At 37.3% G+C, this 23,653-nt stretch overlaps 1 protein-coding gene across 1 annotated transcript; it reads left to right on the plus strand.

Moving 5' to 3' along the window:
* The first annotated feature begins 7,635 nt into the window (after positions 1-7,635).
* ZNF469 (zinc finger protein 469) lies at positions 7,636-21,954 on the plus strand. Its single transcript, XM_075838332.1, has one exon. It carries the CDS (start codon positions 7,804-7,806, stop codon positions 19,741-19,743), a length of 11,940 nt encoding a protein of 3,979 aa, XP_075694447.1. The 5' UTR covers positions 7,636-7,803; the 3' UTR covers positions 19,744-21,954.
* Positions 21,955-23,653: the final 1,699 nt, after the last annotated feature.

Consider the following 23,653-nt stretch of genomic DNA (forward strand, 5'->3'; position numbering starts at 1 on the left):
AGACAGCTAAGGGCCCCTGTGCAGGAACAGTATATGGGCCCCTTGCTCTTCAATATCTCGTCATAAATCCCCCCCTTATGTCTCTCTAACAATCTATCAGTAATTTTTAGCCATAGAATTCATTGGCTCAGGCATTTAAATGAAATCTACAGAAAAATGCTGCTTTAAGGTGACTGTGGGCCCCCTTACCTACTGGGCCCCTGTGCCGATGAACAGGTTGTACCAATGGTGTGTCTGCCCCTGGTTCACACTCTGATTTCAAGGCATTTTTTAAAGCTGAAAATGAAGCTTTTTTTTCTCATTTGAAGCTCCTTTTGAGGCGTTTTTCATAGAGCAAATTGAAAATAAGCTCCAAAAACAGCTGGGTATAGGCACGCGCAGGCGTCTGGTGGTTTTGCGGAGGCCCAAGCTGAATTCTTTCACCAGGGCCCATGAGTCTTTGGCTATGCCCCTGATTATAGGGGACACAATTCTAAAGAGGTTCTAGAAATGCTAACGACACAAATCTGCATTGCATAAATGATCACATAATTCACGTTTTCCAGTTTTCCCACTCAGAAAACCTCCATGTAAAAAATCTTCAATTTACAGGACACTAATGTAAAAGAATATCACATAAGCAGTGCTTTCCTAGCACTTCATAACAAGGCCTGTCAGACCAGGAAACGTTCTTTTAAACTTTACAATAACACGGCTATTTCTTTTGACATATTACTATGTCCTAAACCCTAATTAGGATTCCCTGCAATGGCCAGACAATCTTTTTTTACTTAACATAAGATACAGCCTCAAGTCTAAAGTACCTTCTTTATGCAACTGAAAGAACACAACTGTGATAATATGGCATGGGTAGGCCTGTCTATTTTGTCTTGGCAGGAAGCCCTTGCAGATTTGAACAAACTTTATAGTTACAGCAGTATTAGGTATAAGTGGTGGATTGTTGTCAAGCTAATATCATGCACACTGATTGCCTGTGGATTTAGCTATGTCAACTCAGCAGGGACTGAATGAGAGCCTACAGCTGAACGGATAGCATCAGGCCTGCAACAAGAAATTCACAGGAAGCCCGTACTGTAGGGGGTGTGAAAACGAATGAAAAATAAGAAATGCATTTTACAGAATATGATAAACTAACAGCTTGTCTGAAATTGATGTCATCATTTGGATAGAGAAAGCAGAATCTCCTAAATCATTGCCAGAGAATGCATTTGTTGTAGCTTGAGATAGAACACAATGTACAACAAAACTAGTGGCATAAATTCTACCCTCTGAATCTGCTCTGAGAACGGTTTTTTATTTGCGCCTTGTTTTTGCCAAAAACAAGCTGTGGACTTAAAGTATTTCCTTTACACTTGTCTTTTTTTTAGAAGCAAACTATATATGCCATAAAGTCTGCTGGGTGTCTGACCATGGGGACTCCCACCAATCCCAAGAACAGAGGGGCCAAATGTCAGGCAAAAAAGTGGATATGCCTGTGCAGTCACTCTCCATTAAATTAAATGGGAGATGTGAAAACACGTGCATTCACTCAAATGTTTCTCTACATCCTGCTCACTGTAAGGTCTTGTTCACACAGTGCAGATTTGATGCCGATTTTGCATGCTTTTTTTTTCTTAAAGCCAGACCCAGAATTGGATCCAAGAAAGGACTCACTTTAAGGGAGGATTTACACGAACGCAATATACGTCCGTGCCACCCGCGTGTCGCACGGACCTATGTTAGTCTATGGGGCAGTGCAGACTGTCCGTGATTTTTGCGCAGCGTTGAGTCCGCTGTGTAAAACTCACGACAGGTCCTATTTTTCTGTGTTTTTCGCACATCACGCACGCATTGAAGTCAATGGGTGCGTGAAAATTACGCGCACCACACGGAAGCAATTCCGTGGGACGCGCGTTATTCGCGAAACAGCAGTCAAAAGTATGTTTGTGAAAATCACGCAGCCGCACATCCTATGTGATGACACACGGAACTGTTAAGTGCATTTTGCGCACGCAAAACGCAGCATTTTTTGCGTGCGCAAAAACGCACACGCTCGTGTAAATCCGCCCTAAGGCTTTCTTTTTTATATTTCTCCTGTTTAGGTTGCATTCCTGGTTTTGCCTTAAAAAAATACTTGCAAAATCTGTAGCAATTCTGCACTGTGTGAACAAGGTCTTATTGAAAATGACTGCATAATTAGGCCCCATGCACATAACCATAATTTTGATCCGCAATTACGGATCCATAATTTCGAATCAAAGTACGGATCCATTAATTTATATTGCCCACGGACATCTTCCCGTATATTTACAGGAAGGTGTCCGGGCCGTAGAAAGCATCAGCAAAAAAAAATAGGACATGTCCTATTTCTTTATTTTACGGACTGTGCTCCTATACTTTATAATGGGAGCACGACCCGCAAATGCGGGTAACTGCCCGCTGCGGCCGTCCATGTCCGTCATCACATACCATGCACGCGGCTACAGCTGTGTGCAGGAGGCCTTAGAATCAGGATAGTATTTTGTTGTCTAAATTGCTTCTTATCAGTCAAATTAATATTCTGTTTTCTGTCAAGAGCAACCCAGCAGCAAAATATCAGCTTTGTACTGTCGGGCCAACCCTTTTTGACTCAATGGGGCAACTCTGCTTGCCTGTACAATAACTGGTCTCTGGCAGCATGACTGCAAGCAAGTTGTTTAAGAACTAAAGAGGTTGTTGCTCAATGTGTCGACAAGCTGAAGCCCTTATTCAGGACAGTGGGAATACTAGATATGCACATACTAGCAGTCTCTTCTGTTGAGAACCACATTAATTCTGCGAGAACCAGTTATTGTTCCCTAATATTTCATTAAAAGGAGATGATCCTTGAGGCTTGAAGTGTCAGCTGTCCAATATACTATTAACAAGCTAAAACATCTACAAACAAGTACATGGCAGAGCTGAAGCATGTCACACATTAATCATTGTATTGATCACATTTGAGCCTAGTTACTATTTGGGCTTGTCCACACACATCGGAATTGCTGCAGAAAATTTCTGCAGCAATTCCGTTGAAAGTCAAAGGCTTTCCACTGTGGCAAAAACGCACCATTTCCTGTGGTTTTTGCGGCAGAATATGGTGCGTAAAATGCTGCATTTTCCCCAATGTTGGGAGATGGCGACATCTCCTATGAATAACGCAGCAATTCTGGACACTTTCCATAGCAGGAATTGACATGATGCGGACTGAAAAATACGCACCGCAGGTCAATTTCAGCTTTGAAATGTTACGTAGCGTGTGGATGAGATTTGTTAAATATTATCTACTATGCTGCTACTGTATTCTGATCCGTTTTTCCGGCCGGAAAAAACGCAGCATTTCCGTTACGTGTGGACGAGCCCCTTAAATTGTCAGTTTAGAAATTATGTGAATTCCAGAAATATTTCTAAACTTTAAAGCTCCAACACAGGGGTCTCAAACTCGGTCAGGTAAGTGGGCCACGTATAGAAAAAATTTAAAGTTGACGGGCCGCATTACTTTCAAATTTGATACAATACAAAATAATTGTTAATCAATTAGTTATTTGAACTACTATAATAATACTACATTACTATAATACTACTACATTACTATAACAATACTACATTACTATAATAACAATACTACATTACTATAATAACAATACTACATTACTATAATAATAATAATAATAATACATTACTATAATAACAATACGACATTACTAGAACAATACTACATTACTATACTACATTACTATAACAATACTACATTAACAATACTACAATACTACACTAGTAGAATACTACATTACTATAATAACAATACTACATTACTATAATAACAATACTACATTACTATAATAACAATACTACATTACTATAATAATAATAATACATTACTATAATAACAATATGACATTACTATAATACTACTACATTACTATAACAATACTACATTACTATACTACTACATTACTATAACAGTACATTACTATAACAATACTACATTACTATACTACTACATTACTATAACAATACTACATTACTATAACACTACATTACTATAACAATACTACATTACTATACTACTACATTACTATAACAATACTACATTACTATAATACTACATTACTATAACAGTACATTACTATAACAATACTACATTACTATACTACTACATTACTATAACAATACTACATTACTATAATAACACTACATTACTATAACAATACTACATTACTATACTACTACATTACTATAATACTACATTACTATAACAATACTACATTACTATACTACTACATTACTATAACAATACTACATTACTATAACAATACTACATTACTATAATAACAATACTACATTACTATAATAACAATACTACATTACTATAATAATAATAATACATTACTATAATAACAATATGACATTACTATAATACTACTACATTACTATAACAATACTACATTACTATACTACTACATTACTATAACAGTACATTACTATAACAATACTACATTACTATACTACTACATTACTATAACAATACTACATTACTATAATACTACATTACTATAACAGTACATTACTATAACAATACTACATTACTATACTACTACATTACTATAACAATACTACATTACTATAATAACACTACACTACTATAACAATACTACATTACTATAACAATACTACATTACTATAATAACACTACACTACTATAACAATACTACACTAGTAGAATACTACATTACTATAATAACAATACACTACTATAATAACAATACTAGAACAATACTACATTAACAGAACAATACTACATTACTGTAATAAAACTACACTATTATAATACTACATTGCTATAACAATACTACACTAGAATACTATAAGACTACATTACTATAACAATACTACATTACTATAAAAATACTACATTACTATAACAATACTGCATTACTATAATAATACTACATTACTATAACAATACATTACTATAAAAATACTACATTACTATAATAATACTACATTACTATAATAATACTATATTACTATAACAATACTACATTACTATAATAATACTATATTACTATAACAATACTACATTACTATAACAATACTAGATTACTATAACAATACTACATTACTATAACACTGCATTACTATAATACTACATTACTGTAAAACTACATTACTATAATAATACTACATTACTATAATAACACTACACTACTAGAACAATACTACACTACTATAATACTACATTACTATAATAACACTACACTACTAGAACAATACTACACTACTATAATACTACATTACTATAAAAATATTACATTACTATAATAAAACTACATTACTATAATAATACTACATTATTATAATATTACATTACTATAAAACTACATTACTATAAAAATACTACATTACTATAATACTACATTACTATAACAATACTACATTACTATAACACTGCATTACTATAACACTACATTACTGTAAAACTACATTACTATAATAATACTACATTACTATAACAATACTACATTACTATAACACTGCATTACTATAACACTACATTACTGTAAAACTACATTACTATAATAATACTACATTACTATAATAACACTACATTACTATAACAATACTACATTACTATAATACTACATTACTATAAAAATATTACATTACTATAATAAAACTACATTACTATAATAATACTACATTATTATAATACTACATTACTATAATACTACATTACTATAAAACGACATTACTATAAAAATACTACATTACTATAATACTACATTACTATAACAATACTACATTACTATAATAATACTACATTACTATAATAATGCTGCAAGGTTTAAACTTAACAGGAATTTGCACGTTTTCATCATGTGCTTATTTTAGCAATCCAGTTTTCCAGTCTAAGTGTCGCTAAATGCAGTCCGGCGGCTCAGTTGGCAGCGTTTAGCAGACACACGAATGGCAAGATTGGGCAGACCCTTTTTAGATAGTGCCACAGAGCCCTCTGTAGATGCTGCCCCAATGCCCTCTGTAGATGCTACCACAGTGCCCTCTGTAGATGCTACCACAGTGCCCTCTGTAGATGCTGCCACAGTGCTCTCTGTCGATGCTGCCACAGTGCTCTGTCGATGCTGCCACAGTGCTCTCTGTCGATGCTGCCACAGTGCCATCTGTAGATGCTACCACATTGCCCTCTGTAGATAATGCCACAGTACCCTCTGTAGATGCTACCACATTGCCATCTGTAGATAGTACCACACACACCCCTTGTAGATAGCGCCACACACACACACCCAGTAGATAGCTCCACTGGGGCTTCCTCTAGGAGTGGAATCCCGAGCCAGAAGGTTGCCGACACTTTGGCCGGGGATTCCTCTGATGTCAGGTGATCCTCCTGGACTGGAATGTGATGTCAGGGGCAACCCCAGAGCCGGTGTTCCAGAGCAGAGCACTAGTATAGGCTCTGATCCGGTACTCTGGGGAAGCCACTGACATCAGTGTCCATATATGGACAGTGATGTCAGGGGCTTGCCCAGAGCTGGAGTCCCGGAGCAGAGACTCTTCTAGCACTCTGCCTGGGACTCCAGCTCTGCTCCTGACATCACTGTCCAAATATGGACAGTGATATCAGGGCAACCTCAGAACCGGAGTCCCGGGCAGAGCAGAACTAGCGCTCTGCTCTGGGACTCCGGCTCTGAGGAAGCCCTTGACATCACTGTCCATATATGGACAGTGATGTCAGAGGCTTCCCCAGAGTCCCAGAGCAGAGCCTATACGAGCGCTCTGCCCAGGACTCTGGCTCTGGGGAAGCCCTAGATATCACTGTCTATATGTGGACAGTGATGTCAGGGGATTCCATAGAGTCCCGGAGCAGAGACTATACTAGCGGCTCTGTGTCCCGTGGGCCGCAGATTACAGCCATAGGGGCCGCATGTGGCCCGCGGGCCGCTTGTTTGAGACCCCTGCTCTAACAGCTATTTTATTCCATTATATTTAGTTACCTTCATGGTTTAACCCACATCATACAATATCTCATTTACGAATATATCATGACATAAAAGTATAACTTAACATTACGGATGTCCTGTGGTGTTGATTGTGGGGTATCTCTGCTCTGGACAAAGACTATCAGAGGGATTTTAAACTATGAAGCCTATGGAACTGCGTTTTGATCACGTTTTTCATACATGATTTATTACATATACCCACTGTGCAATGCTAGCCATATTTTTGTGGCCGGTATTGGTAATATATTTATTGCAACTGAGTATTTGAGGACATACTAAATTTATGACTGATACATTAACTACTAGTTTTAATAAGCTTATAATCTATACTGAATCACTGTCTCTAGCAAATGCTTTCATAATTCATTTTGTAACATTTTGGTTTTATTGGCTGAAAAGTTTTTTGTTTTTTTTTTTCATTACGGATATGTAATAATATCCAAAATGTAGAAATAAACCTGCTACTAGCTTGTTTGTATGTAGAATTCAATAAATACAAAAAAGTTCCTCGTTATCATCAATTGTGCTTATATAATAAATACAAAGGACACAAATAAATCACTTAATAGCATTCATTTTGTTATTTTTTTTTAGGTTTCTCCTGGATGTATAAAAAGGGACAATCTCTACAATGAAGTCTAAGGAGCAACTATGAAAAAAGCATCAATGGGGCTATTTCTGTGATCCCTCACCATGTATCTCAAAGAATGACCGTCCACAGTCATTATGTGAAAAACATGAGCAAGCAAAAGGTGACTGGTGCCACCTATTCCCTCTGAGTGGTACCATGACCAGAGAAACAAAGCCTGCGTATCCCATCAAAGCTAAATCACCCAGCTCCAAGGATGACTCTGCTTTTGAACAGTTTGGCAAGACAAATTCAGCAGACAGTAAACCAAGTGGGGCGTCAATAAACTCTAACAGTGTCTTCATTCCAGACAAAGCATCTCTTTTAAATGGTCGAGAAAGAGAAAGTCACAGTCAAAGGGAAGCTGTGATAAGGCCTCAACAAGCAGGGAAAATAGACTTTAAAGCTCTTCATAACAGGCCAAAGTTTTCCAGTGATGCTACATGGACTAATGGTAAAAGTAGTCCACTGTCTCCGACAGGGAAGAACAGGGGGAAAGACAAGAATAAGAGGTCTGGAAAGGGAGATCGCAGTCAACACCAGCTCTACAGACTCAGTATTAGCAGTTCAAGATCCAATCCTACCATTGGGATTGCCTATCCTCAGCAAAAAGTGACACCACCTAAAAATATAGAAGTAAGTCAAGCGCCCATCTCTGGAAGTTATCGCTTTAATGTTTCAAGTCTTCCTGACAGAGAAGGAGAGGTACATCAAGAAGACCGTACTTTTAATAGATCACACCCAGAGCCCAGTCCCAGCCTTACCTCCACAAGCTATACCTCACAAACAGCTCCGGCCCCCAGGATCCACCAAGGCTTAAAGATCCAGCCGGGTAATCTTCATGACACAGCTAACTCTAGTGGGCAGTTGCATTACTTGGAATTCCAACAAAATGAAAACACATGGCATCCATCTGATAAACACTTTGCAGGTACCAGTGGATATGTCATCTCTAATCAAAAAGTATGTCCTTTTCCAGAGGGCAACAAGTCAGACTTTGGGCCTGTGTCATTCCAGTATCCATTTCATTCACTGCAGGAACAAGTTGGGAGTACATTTTGCAATAATGGGAGTAATCAGGACTATGTTGATGCTGCACTGGCTGCAAACCAGGTAGCACACAATACTTACTCCTTCCAGTCCTCATCAAGAGAAGGACCACAGGATTCACAGGGCCATGGAACATATAATACTGTATTGCCAGACAACAGGACTTTTGCAATACCTTCCCAACAGGCTACATTCTTACATACCCAACAAGGGGTTCAGCATTCACCTACACCCCCTTCTTACACGGGATGTAATGAACATGTCTCTGATCATAATGGTGCTATTTCATCTACTGGTGCTTTCTCTTCCTCTGGTGCTATAGAACAAACCCAAAGCACTTTTCAAAAAAACCAATCAGTTTTTAATCCTAGTGAATTTAGTTTACATGGTAACAGTATGCCAGCATTAATGAATAAAAGGCAACAGCCGTCTAAAGACTTTGTACATAGTCAAAGACTCCTGACTCCAGCGAGTACACTACGAAGGAATATACCACAGACTGCTTTAAACAAAGTGCACTTCCCCGGCAAGGTCTACAACAGTGTAAACACAGGATCTGTGCCTTTTGAAAAAAATCTTTCAAGAATACCTCAGACATGGGATGATGGAAACAATAATTTCCCACCTTTGGACCAAAACTCTGCTTCATATCCTAATGCTTCTGGAAATGTAATTACATATCAATGCCAGCCAAATGAGCAGAGACCGGTACTGAAAAACCAAAGGGTGCCTTGGCAGCAGAGTATCAATACACCTTCTACAACAAACCAAAATCGCATAGATCTGACAAGGCACATTGGAAGTCAAAAACCTCCATATACTCTCAGTAATCCTGACTGGCAAAACAATAATTTGATGACTAAAATTCCACCAAGTTATCATACAAAGAAACATTTAGTTGTAGAGGGAAGTCCAACACAAAAGGCTGATATGACCAGGCAAAATTACAGCTCAAACAATGAAATTTTGTATGACAATACAAAGGACCCAAACGATACAAGAAATAAAAGTATTTCATATGGTGTGAGCCAACCAATTCAACAATCACTAAATAACTCTAACCAGACATTACCATTGTCAGGAAAGACTTTCGTAACGGAATCTCCCTATGAATCACCTCTTCCCTCCCCTGTTACCAACGCGGTCTCTGGTAGTACCTGCTCGTCACTTTCTCCTATGTCAAGCAGTCCTGTCAATCCTGATGAGAACCAAGTGCCTCACATAACAGTATCCTCACCCTATTTTCACCAGCCATGTCACACAGCTGAAAAGCCCTTTAGTATGTCTGACTCAATTAGCTCTGGTTCATTTCTATATTCCAGTTCAAAACTTCCAAAAACATACAATTACATATCAGAGCTTTCTAAAGACGAACATGCATTCAAAAGTCTACAAGAGAATCAATACCAAAAAATAGCCAATGAGCAAAATAAAGGTTGTCTTGAAAATTTTGAAAGTGAACCACCACCTCCCTATTCTTCTCATCACTTTCTTGCCAGCTCACTTAGCAGTGCAAATTTGGACCAGCTTGACGTTCTTCTAACCTGCAAACAGTGTGACCAAAATTTTGGCAATTTATCCTCATTTTTAGAGCACCGGCAGTACTGTAATATGAATTCAACTGTCCAAACTGAGATGAAGGATTCTTTACATGGAGGAGATATAAGAAAGTCTTCTGTTGACCCATTAAAGTCTTCTCAAATACTACCAGGAATATCTTTATCCAAAGCACAATTAGAATTTAATTCACATTTAACTGGTTTCAGGAAAGAATATCTTCTTGACAGTGATGTCAAAGCAGATGCCAAAGATGATCTTATGAAAGGTAATATTTTACACACTGCCACGCCACATTTAATGCCTCTGACTGCCTGTGACAATTTAGAAATTGATGATGCAAAGCTGGACAGTTTAATCATAGAAGCACTGAATGGCTTAGAGTTTCAAGTAGACAATCCTGAAATAGACAGCACCTTTATTGATGTCTTTGTAGACGATGATCTCACCACTGCTAAGGTATGTAGCAATTCCCAAAAAGTGAAAGAAAATAAAGAAACAAGGTTAAACAGGATAAATGTAGAACAAAAACAAGCTCACCATAACTCAAATTTATACACATTTGAAGAAAAATATGATACAGAAGCATCCCAAGTCCAAAAGAATGCAATAAAAATGCGAAATGAACAAATATGTACAGGAGTAGGAAGTGCTCATAAACATTCTATCGACACTGAATCAACAAACAGCAAAATCATCACAAAAACTAATTTGGAAGACTGTGAATGGCATAAGTCAGACGACATTAATAAAAGTGCAACTTCACAGGAAAAAAAGAAAACGACTCTAAAAACTGATTTTGAACATATTGATGGTACAGACATAAAATCGTATGAATCCCAGCAAGGAAGAACAATCAAAAATGATCGACAAGATTTTGCTCTCACAGAAACAACAAAGTCACGTAGGGCAGGATTTAAAGACATTAAGAAAAAAAAAGCTCACAATGGGACTTGGAGTAAAGAGCTTATACACAAAATTGTACAGCAAAAAAATAAGCTTCACAAGCTACATGTAAAGAGTAATAAAAATGTGCAGTTGTCACTGGTAACTGAGAGACTTTTTACTCCAACAAATACTCATCCTTTTGGTGAATATGACTACATATCAGATTCAGATGACGAACTTACTACTTCCTTGCCGGGAAAAATGGCAAACAGCAGGATAAAGTACAATTTTAACCGAGATATACAAGGGAGAGGAACCAAAACAAAAGTAAAGGAACCAATATGGCGTATGGGAGAGGCCACAAGATTCCAGCTGCAAAGCAAAGATTTGAGGAATACAAATAAAGAGACAGCAAATAGAATTCGGAGAAGAAACAGTCAGTCGTCAAACAGTAGTGACCAGAGTACCAGTATTTCAAGTGAAACAGGGTCAAGCCCAAAAAGCACTGAACGCACAGATTCTGAAAATGAACAAGAGTGTGTGCTAAGGTGCAAAACTTTTAGCACTCAATCTCAGAATAATGCAGACAGAAACTTGGTAAAGCGTCTTCTGAGAGAAAATTCACCGGAAACAGAAGCACATACAGACTTTGCCAAAGGAACAAAGAGATTTGGATCTGCTAAATTCCTACTTGCAAATTCAAAATTCTACCAAAAGAATAACTTCGAAATACATTATAATGAAAAGGAAAAACTACAACAAACCACTGATTCTACAAAGAAAAACACGAGTAAAACACATGGTATTCAGGGCCTAAAGAACACTGAAGAGGATAGACTAAGCACTTACCAAGAACCAACGGCAGCTAGCACCTTATCAGAAGATAATTACACATCTAAATTGATGGTAAACATTGACACTCTACCCCAGCAGCATTCTTCTTACCATGTAACAAGTACAAACTACCAAGAAAAGCAACTGAACTCTATGTCAGGTGCCCCTGATATTACTCACACTGAAATAAATCCTGCTTTCTGTGATAGCGTAAAGTACTTTAACGAAGACATATGCAATGGGAGCAAAGACTTTTCAATCTCAGTGCCATGCTATAATGGAGACTCAACAGTACCTTTGATGCTGCAACAAAAATCCTATGGAGATGAATGTCAACCATTTCCACACAACAAAGATGTGAACCATTTGTATAGAAATAATATTTTTCCCAAAAGCCAAACTGATGCTTCCACTGATATTGAGCAGATATATGCAAATCAAAATACTAATAATTTGCACTCTTTTGAGGATAAATGTTCAGAACTGGCGTCTTATCCATCTGACAACAATGAAAACAAAGTGTCAGCAGGTCTTTCATTTGATTCTAATTCTTTATTTGCAGAGTTACCAATATCTGACTTCGAAACTCCATTATTTAATGATGCAGCGACTTCAAAAGATAACTATATTGAATTTAACCAATCTAGCAAATCAAGCAACTTTGAAGAACAATTTCCAGAGTTTTTGCAAGAGAAAAGTTGGGACCTTATTAGAGACGTTTCAATGTCAACCAATAATGTTCCTGAATTTCACATACAAGAGAATCAAGCCCCAGATAAATATCCCGAGCACATACCAGTGTCATCAGAGCAAATAACAACCCTCTCTGATTACAACGTAGCATTTATTAACAACATTTCAGAAGATGAGCTAGAAATCAAAAGATTGATAACAGAGTTAGAAAGTCAACTTCAAAAAAGCAAAGTTCATAATGACACACCATCAAAAATATCGCCCAAACATCAGATTAACCAAGAGCTCACTGATTCTGCTCTCACATTACCAGAGATGGCAGTCAATCCAATTGAAAGTTGCAGAAATAATGCATACTATAATGAAATTCCTAACAATGTACACAACCCAACACATCAACTTCAGGATACTCAACCACTTGTAAAAGTTGATAGAAGCTGTGAAAATCTCAGGAACTCTTGGACATCTTCAGTTCAATTTGATTCTTTCACTTCTGATATTCAATGTCGCAACCAGACCAGTATGCTAAATAATGCATGTATGACAAAAGAACTAAGCCCATTGGGAAATAATCATAGTCCCTCGGCTGACATGTCTGATGCTTGCTTGTCTAACCTCACGAATCAAATCGAATGTCCGAGCTATCCCGAGCATGACCTTCTGAAAGAGACATTTGTCCCAGATAAAACACAAAGTTCTAAAAATAGTGAAAATAATGGCATTAATGAAAAAGAAAGCATGCAAAAAGATACACAAAGTCTGTCTGCCAAAGAACAGAAATGTAAAGAGAAGTATGATGACCCACCAAAGTTGGAACCTGTTCAAAGTGTAACAGTAATGGATTCTGAATTTGCTTTGCAAGATGACAGCACTCCTGTGTTTAATATGACTGACTCTGAAGTGCGCAAGAGCGGTGCATCAGAAGAGAGACTATGCGACCCACAACTGCTGTCTGCAAGTCCAGAAACTGCAGCCGACATAGGGTACAACAATAGGCATTTCATTTTGCACGATAGAGAAGAATTGAAGGATGATAACAATCACAAAAACTTTGTCCTTCTTGACATGCCAATCTTGGTAAAAGAGGAGAACGCAATAAATGAAAAATCTTTAATTTCTAAAGAATCTTCAGAAAATCCTTTGCAACAGCTCCAACTATTTGTCGCTAGAACAGCCAAAAATAATGAGGAAGACATGATTTTACCATGTTTCCCAACGCTACTAGCAGCTTCAGCAGTACCTGAATCCAAGACAGAAACAGAGACTAATGCTTTATGTACTGTGGAGAGTACAGTTACTTCTATAGGAGAATCAGAGGAGAACCCAAAGATAGTAGAGCATAATGGGATATTACAGCTATCAGAATCATGCACACAGCGAATAGAGGTTGATCATGCAGGCTCTAATTGTTGCACGTTCTTAGAATCATTAAGTAATGAAGCTCAATGTGAGGATAAACAAACAAACAGTAAAGAATGCCCAGAACGGAGTGCTCTTAATGTTAGCACAGTTGGCTTGAGAAATGATCCAGGCTATCTGCTGTCAGAAAAACCGTCACAAGTGGAAGAAGAAAATAATGGAAAAGTCAGAAGCTATGGTGAAATTGATTATAAGAAATCATCATCTTTTATGAAAAAAGAAAAGCCAACTAGCACCAATACAGTGTTTGATAATGAAGTGTACACGGGTAATAAAATCAATACTTCCACGAGGCTGGATGTTCAGAAACACTCATCTGATATATCTGAAGTCGACTGCCTGGAAACAGGGGCCTTAGACCCTAAGAGGTCACAAATTTCCAAAAAGACCGGTATTGAGAAACAAGACCCGAGTACTGAATTCTCTGTTTTAAGAACCATAGAGAACAATCAGCAGCATACGGATATCCTGAAAGAAACAGAACTATTTTTGGGAATTGATAACACAAAAGAAACTTCTCTGTTGAGTGAAGATAAATGTGATGCCACAGCCACTGCTGACAAGTCATCCACTTATTTCCCCTTGCCTTCTAATACTAATGAAGTCCTGTGTAACAGTAACAATGACTATGAAACACATCTTCTCAGCATACCTACGGCACATTCTGTGTTGAGTTTTGATCTGCTCTCTCATGTGTCACTGAAAGAATCAATGTCACCACAAAAACTTTTATACACATCAGCAGATGATGGCTTAAGTTCAGAAGAAAGGGATTTACTTTGCAAAAACACTGAAAAATGTCAAAATGAAAAAGAATTAGCAAACCATTCAGTGGAAGACATGGATATACAGCTTTATCTTCACAAAGACAAAACTTTGACCTTAGATAATAGTCAAAAACTGGTAGAAGAAAAAGTCTCCAAGAAACCAGTTTTTAAAGGAAACACAACACCATGTTTCTGCTCTGAATTAGTTTGTGGACATTACAAAGATCAACAACAAGAATCTGTTACAGATATAATTATTGGGTGTCAATCAATACCAACAAATGATATCTATCCAAATTATACTGGAGAAAATACTAACTATTTAACGCAACAAAACAACATTGTTCCTGAAATCATACAGACACCTGTAGGGCCATCAATGTGTAATGAACAAGAGGAGACAAATAAGTGTGACTGGAACAATAGTCACGATGGCTCAAATATGGAACTTGTATTTCGAAATAAGGAGGACAGGACATCAGCTATAGTATGCGACCTCATGGATATTTCCAATCAGGAGTTTGTAGAGTTTGATTGTCATAAAAAACCTACAGAAAAAACAGTTGTACAATTAGTTACAGGGCTCCACAATATTGATGTTGAAAACAAGGTTTCCGCAGATGAATCTGATAATAGGTGTACCAATGATATGCACTCTGTTATAGATGGTGTTCTTCGAATTCTAGAAGGCGACAAGAGCAAAGAAATACTCCAAAGCATTGGAATTTCACCAAAAAGTAGTCCCATCAAAGAAAAGAAATCAGTTGGATTATCACTAACCTGTGATATATGTTCAGTATCTTTCCGTTCAAAACCGGGACTAACAAGACATAAAGCAGTTAAGCATAATGGGTCACTGGCAACACAAAAAGTTGGCGTGAGTAGTGTTAAACCACTTAATGTGAAAAATGCAGCAAGTGAGTGGAACAGCAGTAATGACAGTCAAGACAATCTTGACACAACATCTCAGAACATAATTGCAGATTTTCTAAACGGAGGCAGTAAGCTTCAATCTCAGATCCTAGTTCCAGATATAGAACAGAGACCTTTGACAGCCAAAAACAAGGGTGAAAAAAGAACTAATGGACAGTTTGAAGACACTGCTATATGTGATTCAGCTAGCAAAAATAAGCTCAACAGAAAAGTCAAAAAAAGAAAGTGTAAGCCCTCAAACAAATCTACAGATTCACAAATTCCACCGGATGATGTCTTAAACATCCTAAAAACAAACATTTTGAAGGCAATTGGTCAATCTAACAGCTTCAATTCAACGGAGACAAGCTTGGAACAGTACTTAAACAAAGACAAGGCACATACAGAAATCAGTTCAAAAAATGAAAGTATAGAAACATACACAACTGCAATAACTATAGATGATGATGAAAAGCTGGTGAGTGATGTTTTAGAGATGGAAATGAATGGAGAGAGCTTGCATCAAGAACAAACATGGGCAAAAAACCTAAACAGTCACAATGAAAACATTATAAATGACTGCAAAATGAAGCCTCTGGAGACCATGTCGGCTAATGATCAGGGTTTGTTAATTGGAGGGGAGGAGTGCTCGGTAGGAACTGCCCAAGTACAAAAAGACGTTGAAGTGTCAAACTTGCCCAAGGAAACAGTAACGGACTTTAACATATTCTTTGATGATGACAATACATTTTCCCAATTATTTCCAAGAGATGATCATTTCATTAGGAGAAAATGTACCCGTGTTTATGGAAAAAGAAATAAAAAACAAACCCCACCTTTCGAGGCAGATTTCAAACACATAGATATAGCTGAACAATGCCATACCACTCAAATAAATTACTCGAGCGACTATGGTGACATTTCACTTGAATCAACATTAGACAGCAGAAATTTTTCTAACCAAAATGAACACCTGGCCCATTATGAACACCTAAGTTCTTCCAAGAAAATCAGTATGGGAGATGAGAGCAAAATACTCTCTTTCGTCTGCCAAAATCAGGAAAACATGAATGTACCATTACTTATTGACAGGATTGAAAACACAAAAGACAGAGATGTGACCCCTCATATCACCCTTTACAAGCCATCTTCTGAATCTTCGGATTTGTCAGTAGAAATGAGCCCAGACACAAGAGACTCACAAACAGAAGATATTCTCAACTGTAATGCAGCTAATGAAACAGGTCTTCCAGAGGTCCCTACTATTGACATGGAGATGCTTAGCACCAAGTTTGACATGAGAGAACTGTCTTTTTTTAGTGCTTGTGGAGATGACTCTGACAAATCTGATTTAGATGCATCAGATATTAACCAAATGCCAGAAAAACGTAAAAAGAATGGCAAAAATAAATTAAATGACAAGAAGCATGCAAGAAATCACAACAATACAAAAATAAAAAGCAAGGACAAGCAATATAAATGTAAAGTGTGCTTTCAATGGTTTTTGACTTTAGGTGAGCTAGATTTTCATAAACTAACTCATAATCCTTCACCTCCTCCAACCTGCTACATGTGTGTTCAACGTAAGTTTAGTTCTCGTGAACAGTTAAGAGATCACCTGAAAGAAAAGCATGCAAAAAATAAGGCAGGACTCTGGATTTGTGGAATGTGTTTAAAGGAAATCTCTGATGTATGGATGTATAATGAACACTTAAGAGAGCATGCTACACAATTTGCTAGGAAAGGCCAAGCACAGAAATCTGTGATGGGCATTCCAGGATGTTTTGGAGGTGACAGTATGGTAAGGACATTCCTCAGTACCTTTATTTACAGAACACCTAGCAAGTTATCAAAGATTTCAGAGACAGATGATAAGGGTGTGTCAAATAAAAGACAAGATCAGAAAGAGAACAAGAGTAAAGAGGAAACTATTAAAGAAAAGGAACCAGAAAACGTTGACCATGTTGTCCCACCAGCTCCAATCCAGCAAGTAAAACTTTCAGTTAGTCCTTCAATGGACAGCTCCCAAAAGAGTGACATAATTTCTAAGAATGCAGCAATGCATCCTCATTGTAAAGATCCCTCTAGAGATTGTCACCACTGCGGGAAGCAGTTCCCTAAGCCTTTCAAACTACAAAGGCACCTTGTTGTCCACAGTTTGCAAAAAATCTACCTGTGTCACAAATGCCCTAAATCTTACCAGGAAGCACAAGAGTTGAGAAATCATCTTAACAATGAGCATCAATTAGCGGAAAAGTCTGAAATAAAGCATACCACACTCTATGCATGTGAGCTGTGTGCTGATGTTATGCATGTGATAAAAAAGTCATTTATCTGTAGCACATGCAATTACACATTTTCTAAAAAAGAGCAGTATGATAGACACATGGAAAAACACCTGATTGGTGGAAGTATGACTTTCAAATTTAGAGGCGTAACCAGGCCAACAATCTCTGGGAAGGAGCTCAAGCTAAAAATAAAAGATTCTCCTGAATACGATAACACACCTCCTCCAAAAAAGCGAAAGACTTCTATTTATTCTCACACATATGAAGACATAGAAGCCATTGACCACAGTGATCTATCTCAATGCCCCAAACTCTCGCCTAATTTGATTTTTGATGAAATGAAAGAAGAAAATTTGGGAAGTGAAAATGAAAGCACAGTAAAAATAGAGGAGATACTGATGGATGCTCCAGAACTCCAAGCTGAAGGAAAGGTAGTGCAGAATAAATATATTACTGAAGAATGTCCATTGTTTCCTAAAGATTGTGATGCGAAAATCAGTGAGAATCAAGGGGATTGCATAATTGGTGACACAGTAGCAACGATAGAATTTTCTGCATGTACAGAGAAAAGTGTTGCTTTTCCAGTGGGTGATGCTGAATATACTGACATTACAGACATGCCAACAGATGATCGACCAAAATGTAAATTAGTTGAGCCAACATATAAACAAACCTCTCAAGTCAAAGCAGATGAGAATCTCGCTCAACTGCTTGCAGAAGAACCTGTAAAATTTCCGACTTCTTGTAAAACAACGCCATTAGCCAATGAAAACCCTACAGAGCATAAAGGGTTGGAGGATGACAAAGAAGAAACATTAGGATCACTGCTATTAGATGAAAAAAAGACACTTGTTTCAGTTTCTACAAATGAAAAATCACTTATGACTGCTTTAGATACTTCAGTAAAAAGCCTGCAAAAGTACAAATCAGGCAGCCAACTTACAGAGACAAATGTTACAGAATCTAATAGTGTAGAGTTACTGAAAATCTTTACACCAAAATTAAAACCTGAATTCTCTCTATCAAGGGATACTGGCTCCTGTAATTTGAAGGAAACAAATGCCTCCCAAATGAAGATGGCAAAAAAAGACCTGACTGTAAACATGTCAAAAAATAACACCGATTTTAAAATGCTGGACAAGATGTCGGGAGCTATATGCCAAAAACTGCACCAAAAGAAGCGCAAGGAACACAAAATATCTGTCCATAAAGGAAATGCATCACAGGAGAATCTTGTAGAAGTCAAGAAAAAAAAGACAAAACTGGTAGTGACTGGAAAAAGTGAATCTTCTATTAATATAAAAAAGTCAGAATGGATAACTGGTCTTCTGGACATAAAAGATGAAACGCCAGGTATCCGGCCACACCCCAAGCCACATACTGGAGGAATTGGTGGTCAATTTAAAAAGGCTGTGTTGGACACACACAACCAGAAGAAACTGAGCTCCCAGTCTATCAATGGGGAGTACAGGAGCAAAAAAACTATTGTCACTAAAAGTAATCATCATCCAAAAAGCTCTGCTCTGTCTTCAAACAGCTCGTCACACAAACGTAAAATGGGGCATAACAAAAAAACAACTGAGCCATCAAATTATAGGACGGCTGAATCACAGAATAATTTGCTAAGCCAACTTTTTGGACAGAAACTAACCAGCTTCAAAATTCCTTTAAGAAGGGATGTTACAGAATGACATTAGGTGATTTCTGTCCTTCCTTAAGAAGCAAACAATAAAAAGTAAATATGGTCATGAACATTTTTTATTATTGATACATTCCCTAAGCTTTGCCAAACTTGCACTGCCTCCATTGTAAATTAGTCCCTTTGTGCTGTAATCTACTTCAACGCATTTGATTTGTTATGCTAATGTTGGAACATGCATATGACTTTTGACTTTACAGAACCAACGTTTTTATTTCTTTGGACAAGCATACCAGTCAAAAGCTTTTTTCTACTGTTGTATATAGTTTCTTTTTTTTATGTTCAGGATGAAGAGCTGGGGATACAAGTTAAAAATAATTTCACCTGTGCTCTTCAATAAAAAAAATATTATAATAATACTTTTACGCCAAACACAGAATCTCCCTATAATTTTATGCTATTTTTGTAGACGCATATTCAAATATATAGATAACAAAAGATGAAAGTTTTAAAGGTATAAGATGAAATTTATCTGGAAAAGTATTTTGGTATCTATCCGGTAAACTAGTCACGATGATGGGTTTAAATTATTGCATACAAATGAAATGCATGTATAACTGTATAAATTGTTCAGAATATAAAATGTATTTCATAAAAATAGTTATTATGTAAATAAACGTTGTCTACAGATCTAGATGACAGGATGGGAAACAACACTAATAAAAACAAAGATAGTGAATAGATATCAATTTACTATGGTACAGTTAACCATTACCCAACCATAAAATTACTATGGATGTAAACTGTTATCCAGTTTTCCCTAGGTTAAAAATTGCTCAAAGTGCTGAACATGAAACATAGAAGCCATTAAACTTGATCTATCAACTACAAGACAGAGGAGGAATTCTAAAATTACAGCCAATCTAGCCAGTTTGTAGTAGGCTGACTTCACCCTCTCTCTATATGTAGTTGACAGGTAGTCATGCGTTATTTCCTTAGTCCAAAAGAAGTGCATTATTGTGCAAGAAAATGTACTATAAAATACACTGTATCAATGTTATGTAAGAAATGCTTTCCTGGCTTTTATGTATAGTATGCTGCCTGTTAGGTTTCAATAACAGAAAAGGGCTACGAGCATAATACAACTATTTAACTTCAAAGAGCCACCATATGTTAAGTCACCTGCCTCCATAATGACATGGAAATGACAAAACATAGAATAGTATATAACTTTTCTTCAGTAGCCGACATCACATTGCGATGAGATGGAAATCCTAGTACATGTAATTGCACTAGTCACATTTAACTCACATTCACTGGAGGAGGCACAATGCCCCTCTGTTGCCAAATATATTTATTCATCTTTCTAGTTTACACTTGTTGTTTTCATGTGTGTTTTATCATTGGGCAGAGTAACTTATTTCTATTTCCACAAGGGATGAGACAAATTAGATACTCTCTGTATTGGATACAATTCACAACTCTGACAAGTGGACATATACAGTACACATATGAATAATTACATTTTGTTTTACTAAGCAGCATGTCATTAGTTTACAGAAATTGTTTCCCAATACTGTTTCAAAATATGTGTTATGCTATGCATTCCTTTACACAAAAAAACACTCACATATCAGAACATAATTTCTGTGACCACTGTAAAACAATAGAAGTATTTTGCTACCCTTTTATTAGATAAAGTAACTTAAAATGTGCCTTCCCAGCTTCTGGTAACGAATTAACCCCTGCAATGCTGCACACACTTCAGAAGAATTTGGGGTGTCCCATCTTTGAAGGACTTTATATTAATATTTTATTCTTGACAATCTTACTGTAACTCATCCAGAATCTTTTGCTAAACGATAACCATGGTGCTATTTGTTCATAGTTCAATTAATGTGAAAACAAACTGAAATGTTCATTGTCCAGTGCCGGAACAGTGTTAAACTCACTCTCCCTCTATCTAGCTTATGTAAGCCTATATGCAACTATATCTACTATATACAGAGAGACATTAAACACTCAGGTGCAACGGAGAGTCACTCTGGTTCAGCTGAAAACCTCCTAAAGCACTGATGTAGCTTGTGAGACCAGAGTTCTCTTCCAGCACAGAATCCTGAGAAATGTACCAATATGCAAGACCTTAACTTGTTTATATGTATCATTAAAGAACATTGTATTGTATAAAATATATTCTAGTTATTTGGTGCAATGACTATTTCAAAAGATTTTATTTTGATATTTGTGTCCAAAAAAGAGCAGAAAGAGCATAATGCATTTTTATATCATTATTTTGTATGACTTCAAGTGCCTCTTTATATTGTTGTTAAATAAAATAGAAGATGAAGAATGACTACTTATTCCTGAATGCATATACACATATTAAAGCACCTACTTCCAACAAAACCTTATCAATTGTAGGCTGCAGTGTAAGGGTATGTTCACACGCTAGCTGTCATTTACGGCTGAAATGACAGTCTGTTTTCAGAAGAAAACAGCTGCGTCGTTTCAGCCGTAAATGCTCCTCCTCGTAATATACGAGGCGTCTGTGACGCTCGTATATCTTGAGCTGCTCTTCATTGAGTTCAATGAAGAACGGCTCAAATTACGTGGCAAAGAAGTGCCCTGCACTTCTTTGCCGAGGCAGTCAATTTAGGCGTCGTCGTTTGACAGCTGTCAAACGACGACGTGTAAATTACAGGTCGTCTGCACAATACGTCGGCAAACCCATTAAAATGAATGCGCAGATGTTTGCCGACGTATTGTAGTCCTATTTTCAGGCGTAAAACGAGGCATAATACGCCTCGTTTACACCTGAAAATAGGTCGTGTGAACCCAGCCTAAAGGGTCCAATTCACATGTTGCGGTTAAAGTAGTTAAAACCGCATAGCATTTTTTTAAAACGCAACCGCATCAAAACCACACCAAATCGCTGTAAAAACGCGTGCAGTTTGAATGTGGTTTTTCAATGCAGTTCTAACCGCAACTCGACTGCAACATGTGAATGGACCCTAAGGCCCTCCTGCAAACGAGTCAGATTTGCTGCAGAAAATTCTGCAGCAAATCCGACACAGAAAGTCTGCACTATAGCGTGATGGATTTTGCGCAGGCTTCCGGCTATAATTTCCGCTGTAAACACCAGATGAGTGGAGAAAAAAAAGTGTCAATACTTACCTCCCCTGGTCTCTCATAGCGACACGTCACTCCTCCAAGGGCTGGTGTCAGTGCTGTGAATGGCAGTAGCGGTCACATGGGATAAACCGGCAGAACTGAGACCAGACGGAGGCGCGGTGTCGCTATGGGAATGCACCAAAACGTAATTTCTGCACAAAAATTTTCAGTATATTTGATCATAGTTGAGTTTAGATGATCGTTCAGGATAACACAGTAGCTGCTGGTGATTGAACAGTCAGACCAGATCTCTGATGGATTTGACTGTGAACAGCATTCTGCAGCCTGCTATTAGAATACATGCAGGCTACAGAAGGCGAACGGAGCAACATTTTTTATTACAACCACTGTAAAAGTATTTTCTAGCCCATAATACAGTCAATGAAAATGAAAAAAAATACATCCTAAAAGGTGTTTAGTGGAAACAATAGAGTAGTCGACTACGCTATCGTTTCCGCAAAAAAAACAAAAACTAAAAAAGCCTTACGGAACGGAGACAAACGGAAACAATTTGCAATGGAAGAATTACCATTGAAATCAATGGTACTGCAAACGGAAGCTATGGTTTTCGTTTGTCTTTCCGTTCATGGGTTCCGTTAGACCTTTCCGTCGGAACCCGAGGCTGATGTAAACGAGTCCTAAAGGTAATTAAGTCCTATGAAAATACTGTAGACTGAGGCCCCGTGCACACAACTGTAGTTTTCATCCGTAATTACAGATCCCATTTATGTATATTGGTCACGGACACCTTTCCGTATATTTCGGATGCGTGTCCATGCCGTAGAAAAGAT

Source organism: Rhinoderma darwinii, chromosome 9 (genome assembly GCF_050947455.1).
Source record: "Rhinoderma darwinii isolate aRhiDar2 chromosome 9, aRhiDar2.hap1, whole genome shotgun sequence".
NCBI classification, from domain to species: domain Eukaryota; kingdom Metazoa; phylum Chordata; class Amphibia; order Anura; family Rhinodermatidae; genus Rhinoderma; species Rhinoderma darwinii.

What these genes read in the sequence shown, in the direction of transcription:
- ZNF469 (XM_075838332.1), top strand. Translation starts at nt 7,804, where the DNA reads ATGACCAGAGAAACAAAGCCTGCGTATCCCATCAAAGCTAAATCACCC.